Source organism: Sander lucioperca, chromosome 21, assembly GCF_008315115.2.
Source record: "Sander lucioperca isolate FBNREF2018 chromosome 21, SLUC_FBN_1.2, whole genome shotgun sequence".
NCBI classification, from domain to species: Eukaryota; Metazoa; Chordata; class Actinopteri; order Perciformes; family Percidae; genus Sander; species Sander lucioperca.
In genome coordinates this window covers 19,868,055-19,886,337 of record NC_050193.1, presented here as the reverse complement: position 1 = coordinate 19,886,337, position 18,283 = coordinate 19,868,055, and the positions used below count along the sequence as shown (strand labels likewise).

Below are 18,283 nucleotides of genomic sequence, written 5' to 3'. Positions count from 1 at the left end.
TCCACACACTCCACACACACACACTCCACACACTCCACACACTCCACACACTCCCACACACTCCACACACACTCCACACACTCCACACACACACACTCCCACACACTCCCACACACTCCACACACACACTCCACACACTCCCACACACTCCACACACTCCACACACTCCACACACACACACTCCCACACACTCCCACACACTCCACACACTCCACACACCACACTCCACACACTCCCACACACTCCACACACACCCACACACTCCACACCCCACACACTCCACACACTCCACACACACACTCCACACACTCCCACACACGCCACACACACCTCACACCCACACACTCCCACACACTCCCACACACTCCACACACACACTCCACACACTCCACACACTCCACACACTCCCACACACTCCACACACTCCCACACACTCCACACACCCCACACACCCCCACACACTCCCACACACTCCACACACTCCACACACTCCACACACCCCACACACTCCCACACACTCCACACACACACACACACTCCCACACACTCCACACACTCCACACACACACACACACACACCCACACACTCCCACACACTCCCACACACTCCCACACACCCACACACACCCACACACTCCACACACTCCCACACACTCCACACACTCCCACACACTCCACACACTCCACACACACTCCACACACTCCACACACACACACTCCCACACACTCCACACACTCCACACACACTCCACACACTCCCACACACTCCACACACTCCACACACACTCCACACACTCCACACACTCCACACACTCCACACTCCACACACACTCCACACACTCCACACACTCCCACACACTCCACACACACACACACTCCACACACTCCCACACACTCCCACACACTCCACACACTCCCACACACTCCACACACACACACACTCCCACACACTCCACACACTCCACACACTCCACACACTCCACACACTCCACACACACACTCCACACACCCCACACACTCCACACACTCCACACACACACACACACACACTCCACACACTCCACACACTCCACACACTCCACACACACACACACACACACTCCACACACTCCACACACTCCACACACACACACTCCCACACACTCCCACACACTCCACACACACACTCCACACACACTCCCACACACTCCACACACTCCACACACTCCACACACTCCACACACACACACTCCACACACTCCCACACACTCCACACACTCCACACACTCCCACACACTCCACACACTCCACACACACACCCCACACACTCCCACACACTCCACACACCCACACACTCCCACACACTCCACACACACACTCCACACACTCCCACACACTCCACACACTCCACACACACCACACACTCCCACACACCCCACACACTCCCACACCACACACACTCCCACACACCCACACACTCCACACACTCCACACACTCCACACACACACTCCCACACACTCCACACACTCCACACACTCCCACACACTCCACACACCACACACTCCACACACTCCACACACTTCCACACACTCCACACTCCACACACTCCACACACTCCACACACTCCCACACACTCCACACACCCACACACCCACACACTCCACACACTCCCACACACTCCACACACTCCCACACACTCCCACACACTCCACACACACTCCACACACTCCACACACACACACTCCACACACTCCACACACTCCACACTCCACACACTCCCACACACTCCACACACTCCACACACCACACACACTCCCACACACTCCACACACCACACTCCACACACTCCACACACACTCCCACACACACCCACACACTCCACACACTCCACACACTCCACACACTCCACACACACCACACACTCCCACACACTCCACACACTCCACACACTCCACACACTCCACACACTCCACACACTCCACACACTCCCACACACTCCACACACACACACACTCCCACACACTCCACACACTCCACACACTCCACACACTCCCACACACTCCACACACTCCACACACTCCCACACACTCCCACACACTCCACACACTCCACACACACACACTCCCACACACTCCACACACTCCCACACACACCCACACACCCACACACTCCCACACACCCCACACACTCCCACACTCCACACACTCCACACACACACACTCCCACACACTCCACACACACTCCACACACTCCACACACTCCCACACACTCCACACACTCCACACACTCCCACACACTCCCACACACTCCACACACTCCCACACACTCCCACACACTCCACACACTCCACACACTCCACACACACTCCCACACACTCCACACACCCACACACACACTCCCACACCACACACCCACACACTCCCACACACTCCACACACTCCACACACTCCACACACACTCCACACACTCCACACACCCACACTCCCACACACTCCACACTCCCACACACTCCACACACTCCACACTCCACACACTCCCACACACTCCCACACACTCCACACACTCCACACACTCCACACACTCCACACACACCACACACTCCCACACACTCCACACACTCCACACACTCCCACACACTCCACACACTCCACACTCCACACACTCCCACACACTCCACACACTCCACACACTCCCACACACTCCACACACTCCACACACTCCACACACTCCACCACCACACACTCCCACACACTCCACACACACACACACTCCACACACTCCCACACACTCCACACACTCCCACACACTCCACACACACACACCCACACACTCCACACACACTCCACACACTCCCACACACTCCACACACTCCCACACACTCCACACACTCCACACACTCCACACACACTCCACACACCACACACACTCCACACACTCCACACACACACTCCACACTCCCACACACTCCACACACTCCCACACACTCCACACACTCCACACACTCCACACTCCACACACTCCACACACTCCACACACACATCCCACACACTCCCACACACTCCACACACTCCACACACTCCACACACTCCCACACACCCACACACTCCCACACACTCCCACACACTCCACACACTCCACACACTCCACACACTCCCACACACTCCACACACACCTCCCACACACTCCCACACACTCCACACACTCCCACACACACTCCACACACTCCCACACACTCCACACACTCCACACACCACACTCCACACACTCCCACACACTCCACACACTCCCACACACTCCACACACACACACACTCCACACACTCCCACACACTCCACACTCCACACTCCCACACACTCCACACACTCCCACACACTCCACACACTCCACACACTCCACACACTCCACACACTCCACACACACTCCCACACACTCCACACACTCCCACACACTCCACACACTCCCACACACTCCCACACACTCCCACACACTCCCACACACTCCACACACTCCACACACACACACACTCCACACACTCCACACACACACTCCCACACACTCCACACACTCCCACACACTCCACACACTCCACACACTCCCACACACTCCACACACACTCCACACACTCCACACACACACTCCCACACACTCCCACACACTCCACACACACTCCCACACACACTCCACACACTCCCACACACTCCACACACACACACACTCCACACACTCCCACACACTCCACACACTCCCACACACTCCACACACACCACACACTCCACACACTCCACACACACTCCCACACACTCCACACACTCCCACACACTCCACACACTCCACACACTCCACACACTCCACACACACACACTCCCACACACTCCACACACACACTCCACACACTCCCACACACTCCACACACTCCCACACACTCCACACACTCCACACACTCCACACACTCCACACACTCCACACACTCCCACACACACACACTCCCACACACTCCCACACACTCCACACACTCCACACACTCCCACACACTCCACACACACACACACACACACTCCACACACTCCCACACACTCCACACACTCCACACACTCCACACACACTCCCACACACCCCACACACTCCACACACTCCCACACACTCCACACACTCCACACACTCCACACACTCCACACACTCCACACACTCCACACACTCCACACACTCCACACACTCCACACACACACTCCACACACTCCACACACCACACACACACACACTCCACACACTCCACACACACTCCACACACACTCCCACACACTCCACACACACACACTCCCACACACCCCACACACTCCACACACTCCCACACACTCCACACACTCCACACACTCCACACACTCCACACACACACTCCACACACTCCACACACTCCACACACTCCACACACTCCCACACACTCCACACACTCCACACACACACACTCCACACACACACTCCCACACACTCCACACACTCCACACACTCCACACTCCACACACTCCCACACACTCCACACACTCCACACACTCCCACACACTCCACACACTCCCACACACTCCACACACACACACTCCCACACACTCCACACACTCCCACACACTCCACACACACTCCCACACACTCCACATACTCCCACACACACTCCACACACTCCACACACCCCCACACACTCCCACACACTCCACACCACACACTCCCACACACTCCCACACACTCCACACACACACACTCCACACACTCCCACACACTCCACACACTCCACACACACACACACTCCACACACTCCCACACACTCCACACACTCCCACACACTCCCACACACTCCCACACACTCCACACACACACTCCCACACACTCCACATACTCCACACACTCCACACACACTCCCACACACTCCACACACCCACACACACACACACTCCCACACACTCCCACACACTCCACACACTCCACACACACTCCACACACTCCCACACACTCCACACACTCCACACACTCCCACACACTCCCACACACTCCACACACTCCACACACTCCCACACACTCCACACACACACACACTCCCACACACTCCACACACTCCACACACTCCACACACACTCCCACACACTCCCACACACACCTCCCACACACTCCACACACTCCCCACACTCCCACACCACACACACTCCCACACACTCCACACACACACACTCCCACACACTCCACACACACTCCCACACACTCCCACACACTCCACACACTCCACACACACTCCCACACACTCCACACACTCCACACACACTCCACACACTCCACTCACACACACTCCCACACACTCCACACACACACACTCCCACACACTCCACATACTCCACACACTCCACACACACACACTCCCTCACACTCCACACACTCCCACACACTCCCACACACTCCACACACTCCACACACACACACACACACTCCACACACTCCACACACTCCACACACACCACACACACACACACTCCACACACTCCCACACACTTCACACACACACACACACACACACACTCCCACACACTCCACACACTCCACACACTCCCACACACTCCCACACACTCCCACACACTCCCACACACACACACTCCCACACACTCCCACACACTCCACACACTCCACACACTCCACACACACTCACACACACCCACACACACACACTCCCACACACTCCACACACTCCACACACTCCACACACTCCACACACTCCCACACACTCCCACACACTCCCACACACTCCACACTCCACACACTCCCACACACTCCACACACCACTCCACACACTCCACACACTCCACACACTCCACACACTCCCACACACTCCACACACTCCACACACACACACTCCCACACACTCCCACACACTCCACACACACACACACTCCCACACACTCCCACACACTCCACACACACACACTCCACACACTCCCACACACTCCACACACTCCCACACACTCCACACACACACACTCCACACACTCCCACACACTCCACACTCCACACACTCCCACACACTCCACACACTCCACACACTCCACACACTCCACACACTCCACACACTCCACACACACACACTCCCACACACTCCACACACACTCCACACACTCCCACACACTCCACACACACACACACACTCCCACACACTCCACACACTCCCACACACTCCACACACTCCACACACTCCACACACTCCACACACTCCACACACTCCACACACTCCACACACTCCCACACACTCCACACACTCCCACACACTCCACACACCCCACACACTCCACACACTCCACACACACACACACTCCCACACACTCCCACACACTCCACATACTCCACACACTCCACACACACTCCCACACACTCCACACACACACACACTCCCACACACCCCACACACTCCACACACTCCTCCACACACACTCCACACACTCCACACACTCCACACACTCCACACACACACACTCCACACACTCCACACACTCCACACACTCCACACACACACTCCCACACACTCCCACACACTCCACACACTCCACACACTCCACACACACTCCCACACACTCCACACACCACACACTCCCACACACCCCACACACTCCACACACTCCCACACACTCCACACACTCCACACACTCCACACACTCCACACACACACACTCCACACACTCCCACACACTCCACACACTCCCACACACTCCACACACTCCACACACACACACTCCCACACACTCCACACTCCACACACTCCCACACACTCCACACACTCCACACACTCCACACACTCCCACACACTCCCACACACTCCACACACACACTCCACACACTCCCACACACTCCACACACTCCCACACACTCCACACACACACACACACACTCCCACACACTCCACACACTCCCACACACTCCACACTCCACACACTCCCACACACTCCCACACACTCCACACACTCCCACACACTCCACACACTCCCACACACTCCCACACACACACACACACTCCCACACACTCCACACACTCCCACACACTCCACACACACACTCCCACACACTCCCACACACTCCCACACACTCCACACACTCCCACACACTCCCACACACTCCACACACTCCCACACACTCCACACACCACACACACACACTCCCACACACTCCCACACACTCCACACACTCCCACACACTCCCACACACTCCCACACACACCACACACTCCCACACACTCCACACACTCCACACACTCCCACACACTCCACACACTCCACACACCCACACACTCCCACACACTCCACACACTCCCACACACACACACACTCCCACACACTCCACACACTCCCTCACACTCCCTCACACTCCACACACACACTCCCACACACTCCACACACACACACTCCCACACACTCCACACACTCCACACACACTCCCACACACTCCCACACACTCCACACACTCCACACACACTCCCACACACTCCACACACTCCACACACACTCCACACACTCCACTCACACACACTCCCACACACTCCACACACACACACTCCCACACACTCCACACACTCCACACACTCCCACACACTCCCACACACTCCACACACACACACACACACACACTCCCACACACTCCACATACTCCACACACTCCACACACACTCACACACACTCCACACACACACACTCCCACACACTCCACACACTCCCACACACTCCACATACTCCACACACTCCCACACACTCCCACACACTCCACATACTCCACACACTCCACACACACTCACACACACTCCACACACACACACTCCCACACACTCCACACACTCCCACACACTCCACATACTCCACACACTCCCACACACTCCCACACACTCCCACACACTCCACACACACACACTCCCACACACTCCACATACTCCACACACTCCACACACACTCCCTCACACTCCACACACACACACTCCACACACACACACTCCCACACACTCCCACACACTCCACACACTCCACACACTCTCCACACACTCCACACACACACACTCCCACACACTCCACACACACACACTCCCACACACTCCCACACACTCCACATACTCCACACACTCCACACACACACACTCCCTCACACTCCACACACACTCCACACACTCCCACACACTCCACACACTCCACACACTCCACACACTCCACACACTCACAGAAGACCATAAAAAAGGAAACAGCCTGAGTCACGGACAGGTCGTGACATTAAACTGATTAAATCTGCGTTACTTGGTGATTGATCACTATTTATAGGGCCAAAATGGAGTGGTTTTTACTTCGTTACATTTTGCAGCAATTATCTATACTTTCTACACTACATTTCTACAATGTTGCGTTACATTTTCTGATCAGTTTTCCCCCAAAAAGTCTAACTGACCGTCACATAAAATACATGCATGAATAAAACCAACCACATTCCCATTCTAACAACATATATCCGTTTTATGCTGGTTTGGAAAACTTCTTTTAAAAGCCAGCTGGTCTTGTTTGTGGTAGTGGACATCTTCTACTTTTACTAAAGTAAATATGTCTCTGGTTATTTGTACTTTTACTTAAGTACTGAGATTCAGTACTTCCTCCACCACTACAATGTCCAAGTCACCTGCGAAGGCGGTCTCCTGCTTTCCAGGAGGTGATGAGGAGGGAGGAGCGAGCTAGTCTTCGTTTTGTTTGAAAATACTTTGAACGTCAACAAGAAGTAACGTCACCCAACATCGCTTAGAGCTCCTTTAAGAGAAAACTTAAAGAAAGGAAACTAAGAAATGTGTCCTTAAGGTTGTTGTAAGATGGTGAAGGTTAAGGCCGGTTACACACTGGATGCGTCTTGTGAGCGTGTCAGCTGTGTGGCGTGTCCGTTTATATTTTGGCTCCCATGGTAACAGGTTACCTATCTACCCATGGGTTACCATGGGTAGAGCTTACACACTGCCTGCCTGAGATGCGTGCCTGCCAGAAATAGTACCGACGCCTATTTTTCACGCGAGACGCGAGCGTGTTGGAAGCGTTTCCTGACAAAATAGAATAGGAAAATATGTTTATATGTCATTTAGACACAAATGCATATTAATAAATGACATCTTGATGTTTGAAAGTCTCGAGGTTTTGACATCAATGTAGATATAAATGTAATAAAACATTTCAGAGAAAAGATTTTCAAATATAGCACCTTTCATACAGAAGGAAATATTCTGTAACATATTTTGCAGTCAATACTGCCGACGTTGTCTGGCTTTAATCAGATCAGTAGCTATATATTAATGTTTAACAACTCTCTCCCCATACGTGGAACAAGCCGATATATAAAGGGGAGGAGAGGCTACAATAACAACGTAGTGTGTGTTCTGAGTGACGGCCAACATCAGAGAGGCTCTATAGGCTCTCTACAGCTACACTAAGTTGTTAGAAACAGACAGCCCATCATTTGTCAGAGTTTGAATGTGTCGGCGCTACGTCCCGAGATCAGCCCTCCCTGTACCTAGCAGCAGCAGCAGCGCCGCGTCAGACACGCTTCTGGTGGTAGGACACAGAAACATCCACGCAGACGCCACGCAGTTGAGACGCAACAGAAACGCCACGCTCACGCGACGCATCCAGTGTGTAACCGGCCTAAGCGTTAGTTTCCCGAGGCCTTTGAGGAGTTGCAGTGGCGTTTAGAGGAGTGTGTACGCCCCGAATGTTTAAAACGGTGGTAAAGTTTTCAGTCGTTCCTGTAACCGTGGCTCTGGAGCTGCTGTGGGATTCACCACTTTGGTCAAGACTGAAATATCTCAACGACTATTGGACGGACTTAGATGATATTTTGTTGAGACATTCATGGTCCCCAGAGGATGAATCCTTCTGACTTTTCATCATCTAGCGCCACCGTGAAATGTGGTTCCTCATTCATGTTCCCCTCAGGTTGAACTGTAAGAACTTTCCTCTGACTTTTCATCAGGTCAACATTTTAATGTGTCCAATCCGTTGGTTCATGACCAGAAACCTGCAGAGCTAAAGGCACTAATCATTCATTAGCTGCTGTTAGCATGTAGCTTAAAGCAGCCCTGAGCCTGCTGTTGTTCAGCTCTGTGATTGGGTGATGTTGTTGTTCAGCTCTGTGATTGGGTGATGTTGTTGAACTCCGTTATGAATGGTACAGCTGAACGTTCAGTGTTGATTGTTAAAACTAACTGGAGCTACTGGTGTGTTCAGTCCGTCTGTAATCTGATTACCATCTGAGCCGAGCTATTTCAGTCTCTAAGACGCTAAAACTAATCCTGCACGCTGAGGATGCTGGGAAACAAATGATGACAGGGTGTGTGTGTGTGTGTGTGTGTGTTTGTGTGTGTGTGTGTGTGTGTGTGTGTGTCTGTGTGTTCTTGTTTAACTATACTCGTGGGGTCCAAAAACCGGGAATACAGTATACTTGTGGGGTCCCGACAGCTTTGTGGGCCCAAAATGCTGGACCCCACAAGGTTAAAGGTCTGTTTGAGGGTTAAGACTTGGTTTGAGGATTAGGGTTAGAATTAGGTTATGGTTAGGGTGAGGGTAAGGGTTAAGGTTAGGCATTTAGTGGTGATGGTTAAGGTTAGGGTAAGGGGCTAGGGAATGCATTATGTCAATGACGGGTCCCCACATAGATAGTGAAACGCACTGTGTGTGTGTGTGTGTGTGTGTGTGTGTGTGTCTGTGTGTGTGTGTGTGTGTCTGTGTGTGTATGTGTGTGTATGTGTGTGTGTGTGTGTGTGTGTGTGTGTCTGTGTGTGTGTGTGTGTGTGTGTGTGTATGTGTGTGTGTGTGTGTGTGTGTGTGTGTGTATGTGTGTGTGTGTGTGTGTGTGTGTGTGTGTGTGTGTGTGTGTGTGTGTGTGTGTGTGTGTGTGTGTGTGTGTGTGTGTGTGTGTTGTCAGTAAATCATTTCCCAGTCAAAGTGGAGAGGAGGTTCCTCATTTGCTAAAATTCAAATGTCAGCACTAAGTGAACTCTGGCAGCGGCTGCCACATTAAAACTCCACTTTAACATCTCAGTCTGTTAATCTCAAACACATCAACGTCATCGGAGGAATCTGCAACACAAAACTAGAAAATCTAAACATTAAAACAAGATTCTAGATCAGCTGATGAAGCAGGACTCTAATGATCTTCATCAGTGAATGATCAGACATGCATGGGTCCATTTTAACACAGCTATGTTCCATCCAGCACCAGTCTGCAGTCTATATCCACGACCTTCCACTTCTGGGATCGCTCCGGTACCGCCGGAAATTCAGCCATATGTCCCTCATTTAGTCCGGATGTCCCTCATTTAGTCTGGATGTCCTTCATTTAGTCTGGATGTCCTTCATTTAGTCTGGATGTCCCTCATTTAGTCCAGATGTCCTTCATTTAGGGTGTTTTCACACCTGAAAGTCTGAACCAAGGTCCGGACCAAGGTTCATGTTTTTGTTACATTGTCTACATTTGATCCGGTAAGTTTTGGTTTCACACTGCAGTTATGCAAGCGCACTAAAGATCTCTACGTGACAAAACTACTTCCTGCCGTCATCACATACGTGAGCTGCGTCTCCAGATACATATAATTGATTGGTTTGTAGATGGACTTCCCCGTCCTCTCATCTCCTCTCTCTGTGTCGGAGTTTTTTCATCTGACTGCTGCTCTCTCCTACTGACTGCTGCTCTCTCCTACTGACTGCTGCTCTCTCCTACTGACTGCTGCTCTCTCCTACTGACTGCTGCTCTCTCCTACTGACTGCTGCTCTCTCCTACTGACTGCTGCTCTCCTACTGACTGCTGATCTCTCCTACTGACTGCTGCTCCCCTACTGACTGCTGCTCTCTCCTACTGACTGCTGCTCTCTCCTACTGACTGCTGCTCTCCTCTACTGACTGCTGCTCTCTCCTACTGACTGCTGCTCTCTCCTACTGACTGCTGCTCCCCTACTGACTGCTGCTCTCCTACTGACTGCTGCTCTCTCCTACTGACTGCTGCTCTCCCCTACTGACTGCTGCTCTCTCCTACTGACTGCTGATCTCTCCTACTGACTGCTGCTCTCTCCTACTGACTGCTGCTCTCCTACTGACTGCTGCTCTCTCCTACTGACTGCTGCTCTCTCCTACTGACTGCTGATCTCCCCTACTGACTGCTGCTCTCCTACTGACTGCTGCTCTCCTCTACTGCCGCGGCTCTTTTTGTTTTGTTGTGATGTTGAGAAGCGAGACACGGGAACTTTCTTTCTGGAGAATTTATTCAGAGACAAACGGAAACCTACACTGTACATTTACTACCACTTAACAAATAAACTGCTGATGTATTCTCTGCTCTGATAGCCGACAGCTGTCTGCTCTGAGCGCTGACACCGTCACTCTCTCATGTAGCCTACACACTAAGCACCGAGCTATTCCTTAAAGGATCTTCCCCGGTCTTGTAACACAAGGAGAGCCTGCCAGAGCTCCTTGTATTTGGTCCGAAAGTCCGAACCATCCAAAAAATGCTTTCAACACTATAACGAACCGGACCATGGTTCAGTTTGGTCCGGACCGAGACCACCTCTTTTTATCGGACCAAAATTTGGTCTTTTGATCCGGACCGTGGTCCAGGGGAGGTTTCACACCTCTAATTTTGGTTCGGATCAAACAAAAAAGTCCGAAAGTCCGGACCAAATGAGGTATGTGTGAAAACGCCCTTAGTCTGGATGTCCCTCATTTAGTCTGGATGTCTCTCATTTAGTCCGGATGTCTCTCATTTAGTCTGGATGTCTATCATTTAGTCCGGATGTCCCTCATTTAGTCCGGATGTCCTTCATTTAGTCCGGATGTCTCTCATTTAGTCCGGATGTCTCTCATTTAGTCTGGATGCCGGATGTCTCTCATTTAGTCTGGATGTCTCTCATTTAGTCCGGATGTCCTTCATTTAGTCCGGATGTCTCTCATTTAGTCTGGATGTCTCTCATTTAGTCCGGATGTCCTTCATTTAGTCTGGATGTCTCTCATTTAGTCCGGATGTCCTTCATTTAGTCTGGATGTCTCTCATTTAGTCTGGATGTCTCTCATTTAGTCTGGATGGCCCTCATTTAGTCCGGATGTCTCTCATTTAGTCTGGATGTCTCTCATTTAGTCCGGATGTCCTTCATTTAGTCTGGATGTCTCTCATTTAGTCTGGATGTCTCTCATTTAGTCTGGATGGCCCTCATTTAGTCCGGATGTCTCTCATTTAGTCTGGATGTCTCTCATTTAGTCCGGATGTCCTTCATTTAGTCCGGATGTCTCTCATTTAGTCTGGATGTCTCTCATTTAGTCTGGATGGCCCTCATTTAGTCCGGATGTCTCTCATTTAGTCCGGATGTCCTTCATTTAGTCTGGATGTCCTTCATTTAGTCCGGATGTCTCTCATTTAGTCTGGATGTCTCTCATTTAGTCCGGATGTCCTTCATTTAGTCCGGATGTCTCTCATTTAGTCTGGATGTCTCTCATTTTGTCTGGATGGCCCTCATTTAGTCCGGATGTCTCTCATTTAGTCTGGATGTCTATCATTTAGTCTGGATGTCTATCATTTAGTCTGGATGTCTCTCATTTAGTCCGGATGTCTCTCATTTAGTCCGGATGTCTATCATTTAGTCCGGATGTCTCTCATTTAGTCTGGATGTCTCTCATTTAGTCCGGATGTCTCTCATTTAGTCTGGATGTCTATCATTTAGTCTGGATGTCTCTCATTTAGTCTGGATGTCTCTCATTTAGTCCGGATGTCTCTCATTTAGTCCGGATGTCTATCATTTAGTCCGGATGTCTCTCATTTAGTCTGGATGTCTCTCATTTAGTCTGGATGTCTCTCATTTAGTCCGGATGTCCTTCATTTAGGCCGGATGTGCGTCCCCCTTCCTCTGTCTCTGTGTTGGGATTCTAACCGGTGGATTTGTGAGGACTATGGTTAGCTGCTCCTCAGATCTCTGCAGGGTAAATCCAGACAGCTAGCTAGACTATCTGTCTGTCTGTCTGTCTGTCTGTCTGTCTGTCTCAGGGTAAATCCAGACAGCTAGCTAGACTATCTGTCTGTCTGTCTGTCTGTCTGTCTGTCTGTCTGTCTGTCTGTCTGTCTGTCTGTCTCAGGGTAAATCCAGACAGCTAGCTAGACTATCTGTCTGTCTGTCTGTCTGCCTGTCTGTCTGTCTGTCTGTCTGTCTCAGGGTAAATCCAGACAGCTAGCTAGACTATCTGTCTGTCTGTCTGCCTGTCTGTCTGCCTGTCTGTCTGTCTCAGGGTAAATCCAGACAGCTAGCTAGACTATCTGTCTGTCTGTCTGTCTGCCTGTCTGTCTGTCTGTCTGTCTGTCTGTCTGTCTCAGGGTAAATCCAGACAGCTAGCTAGACTATCTGTCTGTCTGTCTGTCTGCCTGTCTGTCTGTCTCAGGGTAAATCCAGACAGCTAGCTAGACTATCTGTCTGTCTGTCTGTCTGTCTCAGGGTAAATCCAGACAGCTAGCTAGACTATCTGTCTGTCTGTCTCTCTGCCTGTCTGTCTGTCTGTCTGTCTGTCTGTCTGTCTCAGGGTAAATCCAGACAGCTAGCTAGACTATCTGTCTGTCTGTCTGCCTGTCTGCCTGTCTGTCTGTCTGTCTGTCTGTCTGTCTCAGGGTAAATCCAGACAGCTAGCTAGACTATCTGTCTGTCTGTCTGTCTGTCTGTCTGTCTGTCTCAGGGTAAATCCAGACAGCTAGCTAGACTGTCTGTCTGTCTGTCTGTCTGTCTGTCTGTCTGTCTCAGGGTAAATCCAGACAGCTAGCTAGACTATCTGTCTGTCTGTCTGCCTGTCTGCCTGTCTGTCTGTCTGTCTGTCTGTCTCAGGGTAAATCCAGACAGCTAGCTAGACTATCTGTCTGTCTGTCTGTCTGTCTGTCTGTCTGTCTGTCTCAGGGTAAATCCAGACAGCTAGCTAGACTGTCTGTCTGTCTGTCTGTCTGTCTGTCTGTCTGTCTCAGGGTAAATCCAGACAGCTAGCTAGACTATCTGTCTGTCTGTCTGCCTGTCTGTCTGTCTGTCTGCCTGTCTGTCTGTCTGTCTGTCTGTCTGTCTGTCTGTCTGTCTGTCTCAGGGTAAATCCAGACAGCTAGCTAGACTATCTGTCTGTCTGTCTGTCTGTCTGTCTGTCTGTCTGTCTCAGGGTAAATCCAGACAGCTAGCTAGACTATCTGTCTGTCTGTCTGTCTGTCTGTCTGTCTGTCTGTCTGTCTCAGGGTAAATCCAGACAGCTAGCTAGACTATCTGTCTGTCTGTCTGTCTGTCTGTCTGTCTGTCTGTCTCAGGGTAAATCCAGACAGCTAGCTAGACTATCTGTCTGTCTGTCTGTCTGTCTGTCTGTCTGTCTGTCTGTCTCAGGGTAAATCCAGACAGCTAGCTAGACTATCTGTCTGTCTGTCTGTCTGTCTGTCTGTCTGTCTGTCTCAGGGTAAATCCAGACAGCTAGCTAGTCTATCTGTCCAATCTGAGTTTTCTGTTGCACCACTAAAACTACTTTTGAACGTCCACATGTTCCACCAAAACCAGTTCCTTCCTGAGACTATTTAGCAGAGGCACCGTGGCTCCGTCCGGAGCTTGCGAAAATTCAGCAAAAGTGCAAAACAGGTGAATAAATAAATATAAAATAGTCTCTAAAAGTCACTAGACTTTCCTCCAGACCACACACAGATACAAGTTATCTTAAAGGTGCTGTAGGGAGGACTGTGAAGATCCAGGACTTAGCCAAAATATTACAACATTGACAACTTCTCAGTCCCTCCCATAGACATATAGCCTATATATAACTGGACCAGCAGGTCCCGTGTCTCTGGACGGAGACCAGTGAAGTCTCTTTCCCGGTGATGGCTGAGCGTTACTGAGCAGCCTCCAACTGAGCTTGAAGACGTAGATGTGACGTGAGCAACCTGTCTGAAAGTTGGAAGTCTTCTGGTAGCTGTGCCAAGAGAAATCTCAATCATTCCCAATCTAGCAGAGACGGAGAGCGTAGGTATATGTAAGGAGATAACATAGACACAGGCTAATTATTGATCACTACAATGATAGTTTTAAGTCTCGTGGTTAGGGTTAGGGTTGACCCAATCGTTAGCCTATTTTTATAAAAACGTCTGCTACGGAGCCATAACGTGAGGTACAAGGTAATGGAGCCTTTTATACATTGTCGTGTTTCTTTAGAAATAAACAATGGACAAATAGAGTCTTTAAACTCTTCAGATGTAAAGTTATTCTCTGTCAAAGTGACGTCAGAATGAATGGCAGTCAATGGGATGCTAACGGGAGCTGATGGCTTGGTAGCATCAGAATGGTGCTACCCCCTTGGTCCCTCCCCCCTTTCTGCTAAAGCCCAAAACGGTCTCCTAAGCCCCTCCCCCCACAAGGGAGAATGGATGCGTGTGCATGAGCAGTGATTGACACGCAGTTAGACACCCCCCCCCCCATGGCCCTGATTGGTGCATCTGAACAGTTAGACACTCCCCCTGGCCCTGATTGGTGTATCTGAACAGTTAGACACGCCCCCTGTCCCTGATTGGTGCATCTGAAGACTGAAGAAGTCTTACCTACTGCACCTTTAAATGTTTATTCAAAATAGCGTCTTGCTGTTTCTGACCTGCACTCTGACTCTCTTCCTGTTTCCCTGCTCAGTCATTGGCTGACCGACACCTACATCCTATTCGCCACGCCGTACTTTGCCTACGACATCTACGCCATGTTCCTGTGCTACCGGCACCGGCTGCAGGTCAAAGGTCACGAGGGGGTGGGGGCTGCTGTGGCTGGCTACCTGCGCAGAGAGAAGCTCATGGTGCTGCATCACGTCTTCATGGTGGCCTTCTGCTTCCCCGCCTCGCTGGTGACTATCCTGCTCTCTGATTGGTTCAAGTGTAGTCTGCATCGATGGGTCCTGCTCTCTGATTGGTTCAAGTGTAGTCTCCATTAGTGTTGATGAACTGACCGAAGAGCCGGTTAATTAACCTGTGTGTGTGTGTGTGTGTGTGTGTGTGTGTGTGTGTGTGTGTGTGTGTGTGTGTCTGTGTCTGTCTGTCTGTCTGTCTGTCTGTGTGTGTGTGTGTGTGTGTGTGTGTGTGTGTGTGTGTGTGTGTGTGTGTGTGTGTGTGTGTGTGTGTGTGTGTGTGTGTGTGTGTGTGTGTGTGTGTGTGTGTGTGTCTATGTGTGTGTGTGTGTGTGTGTGTGTATCAGCTGTGGCGTCAGGGGAAAGGTGATTTCTTCCAGGGAGTTCTGTTTCTGGCGGAGCTCAGCACGCCGTTCGTCTGTCTGGCCAAAGTCCTGATCCAGGTAACCCCAGAACCCACAGAAATATATAAGTCCTGATCCAGGTAACCCCAGAACCCACAGAAATAAACAGATATATATGTATCTTCTGATAACATGATAATAAGCAAATTCTCTCAAATAAAAAGACCTTTTGTCTTTTGAGAAAAGGACCAGTTCAGAGTTTATTTTCTCGTAATTTTGTGATTTTTTTTCTCTCGTAAATTTACCACTTTAACCTCACAGTATCAAAGATTATTTCACATTAAATTGGGATTTGTTTCTCATAAATTTGTGAGTTATTTTCTCATCAATGTACCACTTTAATCTCAGAGAATATCTGAGATTTTTTCTAGTAAATTTGTGATTTTTTTCTAGTGAATTTACCAGTTTGACCTCAGACAAAATCCGTGATTAATTTCTAGTAAATTTACGATTTCAGTCTTGGAAATTCAGAGATTTTTCTCAGAATATTTACCCCCTTCCTCGCTCCATATTCATTTATTTTGAACCTACAATGGCCCTAATCGTGTCGCCCAAACATGTCCCTCCTCAGCCTCCGTACTTCCTCGCTCTGAACTTTCTTCTCTCTTCAGTACAGGAAGCAGCACACTCTGCTGCACAAAGTTAACGGCGTCCTGATGCTGCTGACCTTCTTCAGCTGTCGGGTGTTACTCTTCCCGTACCTGTACTACGCTTACAGCAGGTAACTGACCTCAAGTACTTGGCTAATATAGCTGATTCTGATGTGTACATGTAATATAAGTATAAATACATGAATATAATATAAGGGATGTTTTCTAATGTGAAGGTGTTAGCAGGGGCGGACTGGGACCAAAATTCAGCCCTGGCACTGTAGTCACACCAGCCCACATTACCATGCAGCCCCCCTCACGGACACGTGCATTCACTAATTACATTTGTGTACAGATGGTGAAATAATATAAGCAGTACCTTATGTAACAGATTTTAAACATTTAATGTAAGTA

At 50.6% G+C, this 18,283-nt stretch overlaps 1 protein-coding gene across 1 annotated transcript in view; it reads left to right on the top strand.

The window, feature by feature from the left end:
* LOC116060877 (ceramide synthase-like) overlaps window positions 1-18,283 on the top strand; it is a 31,651-nt gene that overhangs the window by 9,642 nt on the left and 3,726 nt on the right. Inside the window, exons 3-5 of the mRNA XM_031314636.2 lie at window positions 16,671-16,875; window positions 17,223-17,318; window positions 17,891-18,000. Of these exons, the coding sequence (XP_031170496.1) occupies window positions 16,671-16,875; window positions 17,223-17,318; window positions 17,891-18,000 (411 nt within the window). The remainder of the gene's footprint in view (window positions 1-16,670; window positions 16,876-17,222; window positions 17,319-17,890; window positions 18,001-18,283) is intronic.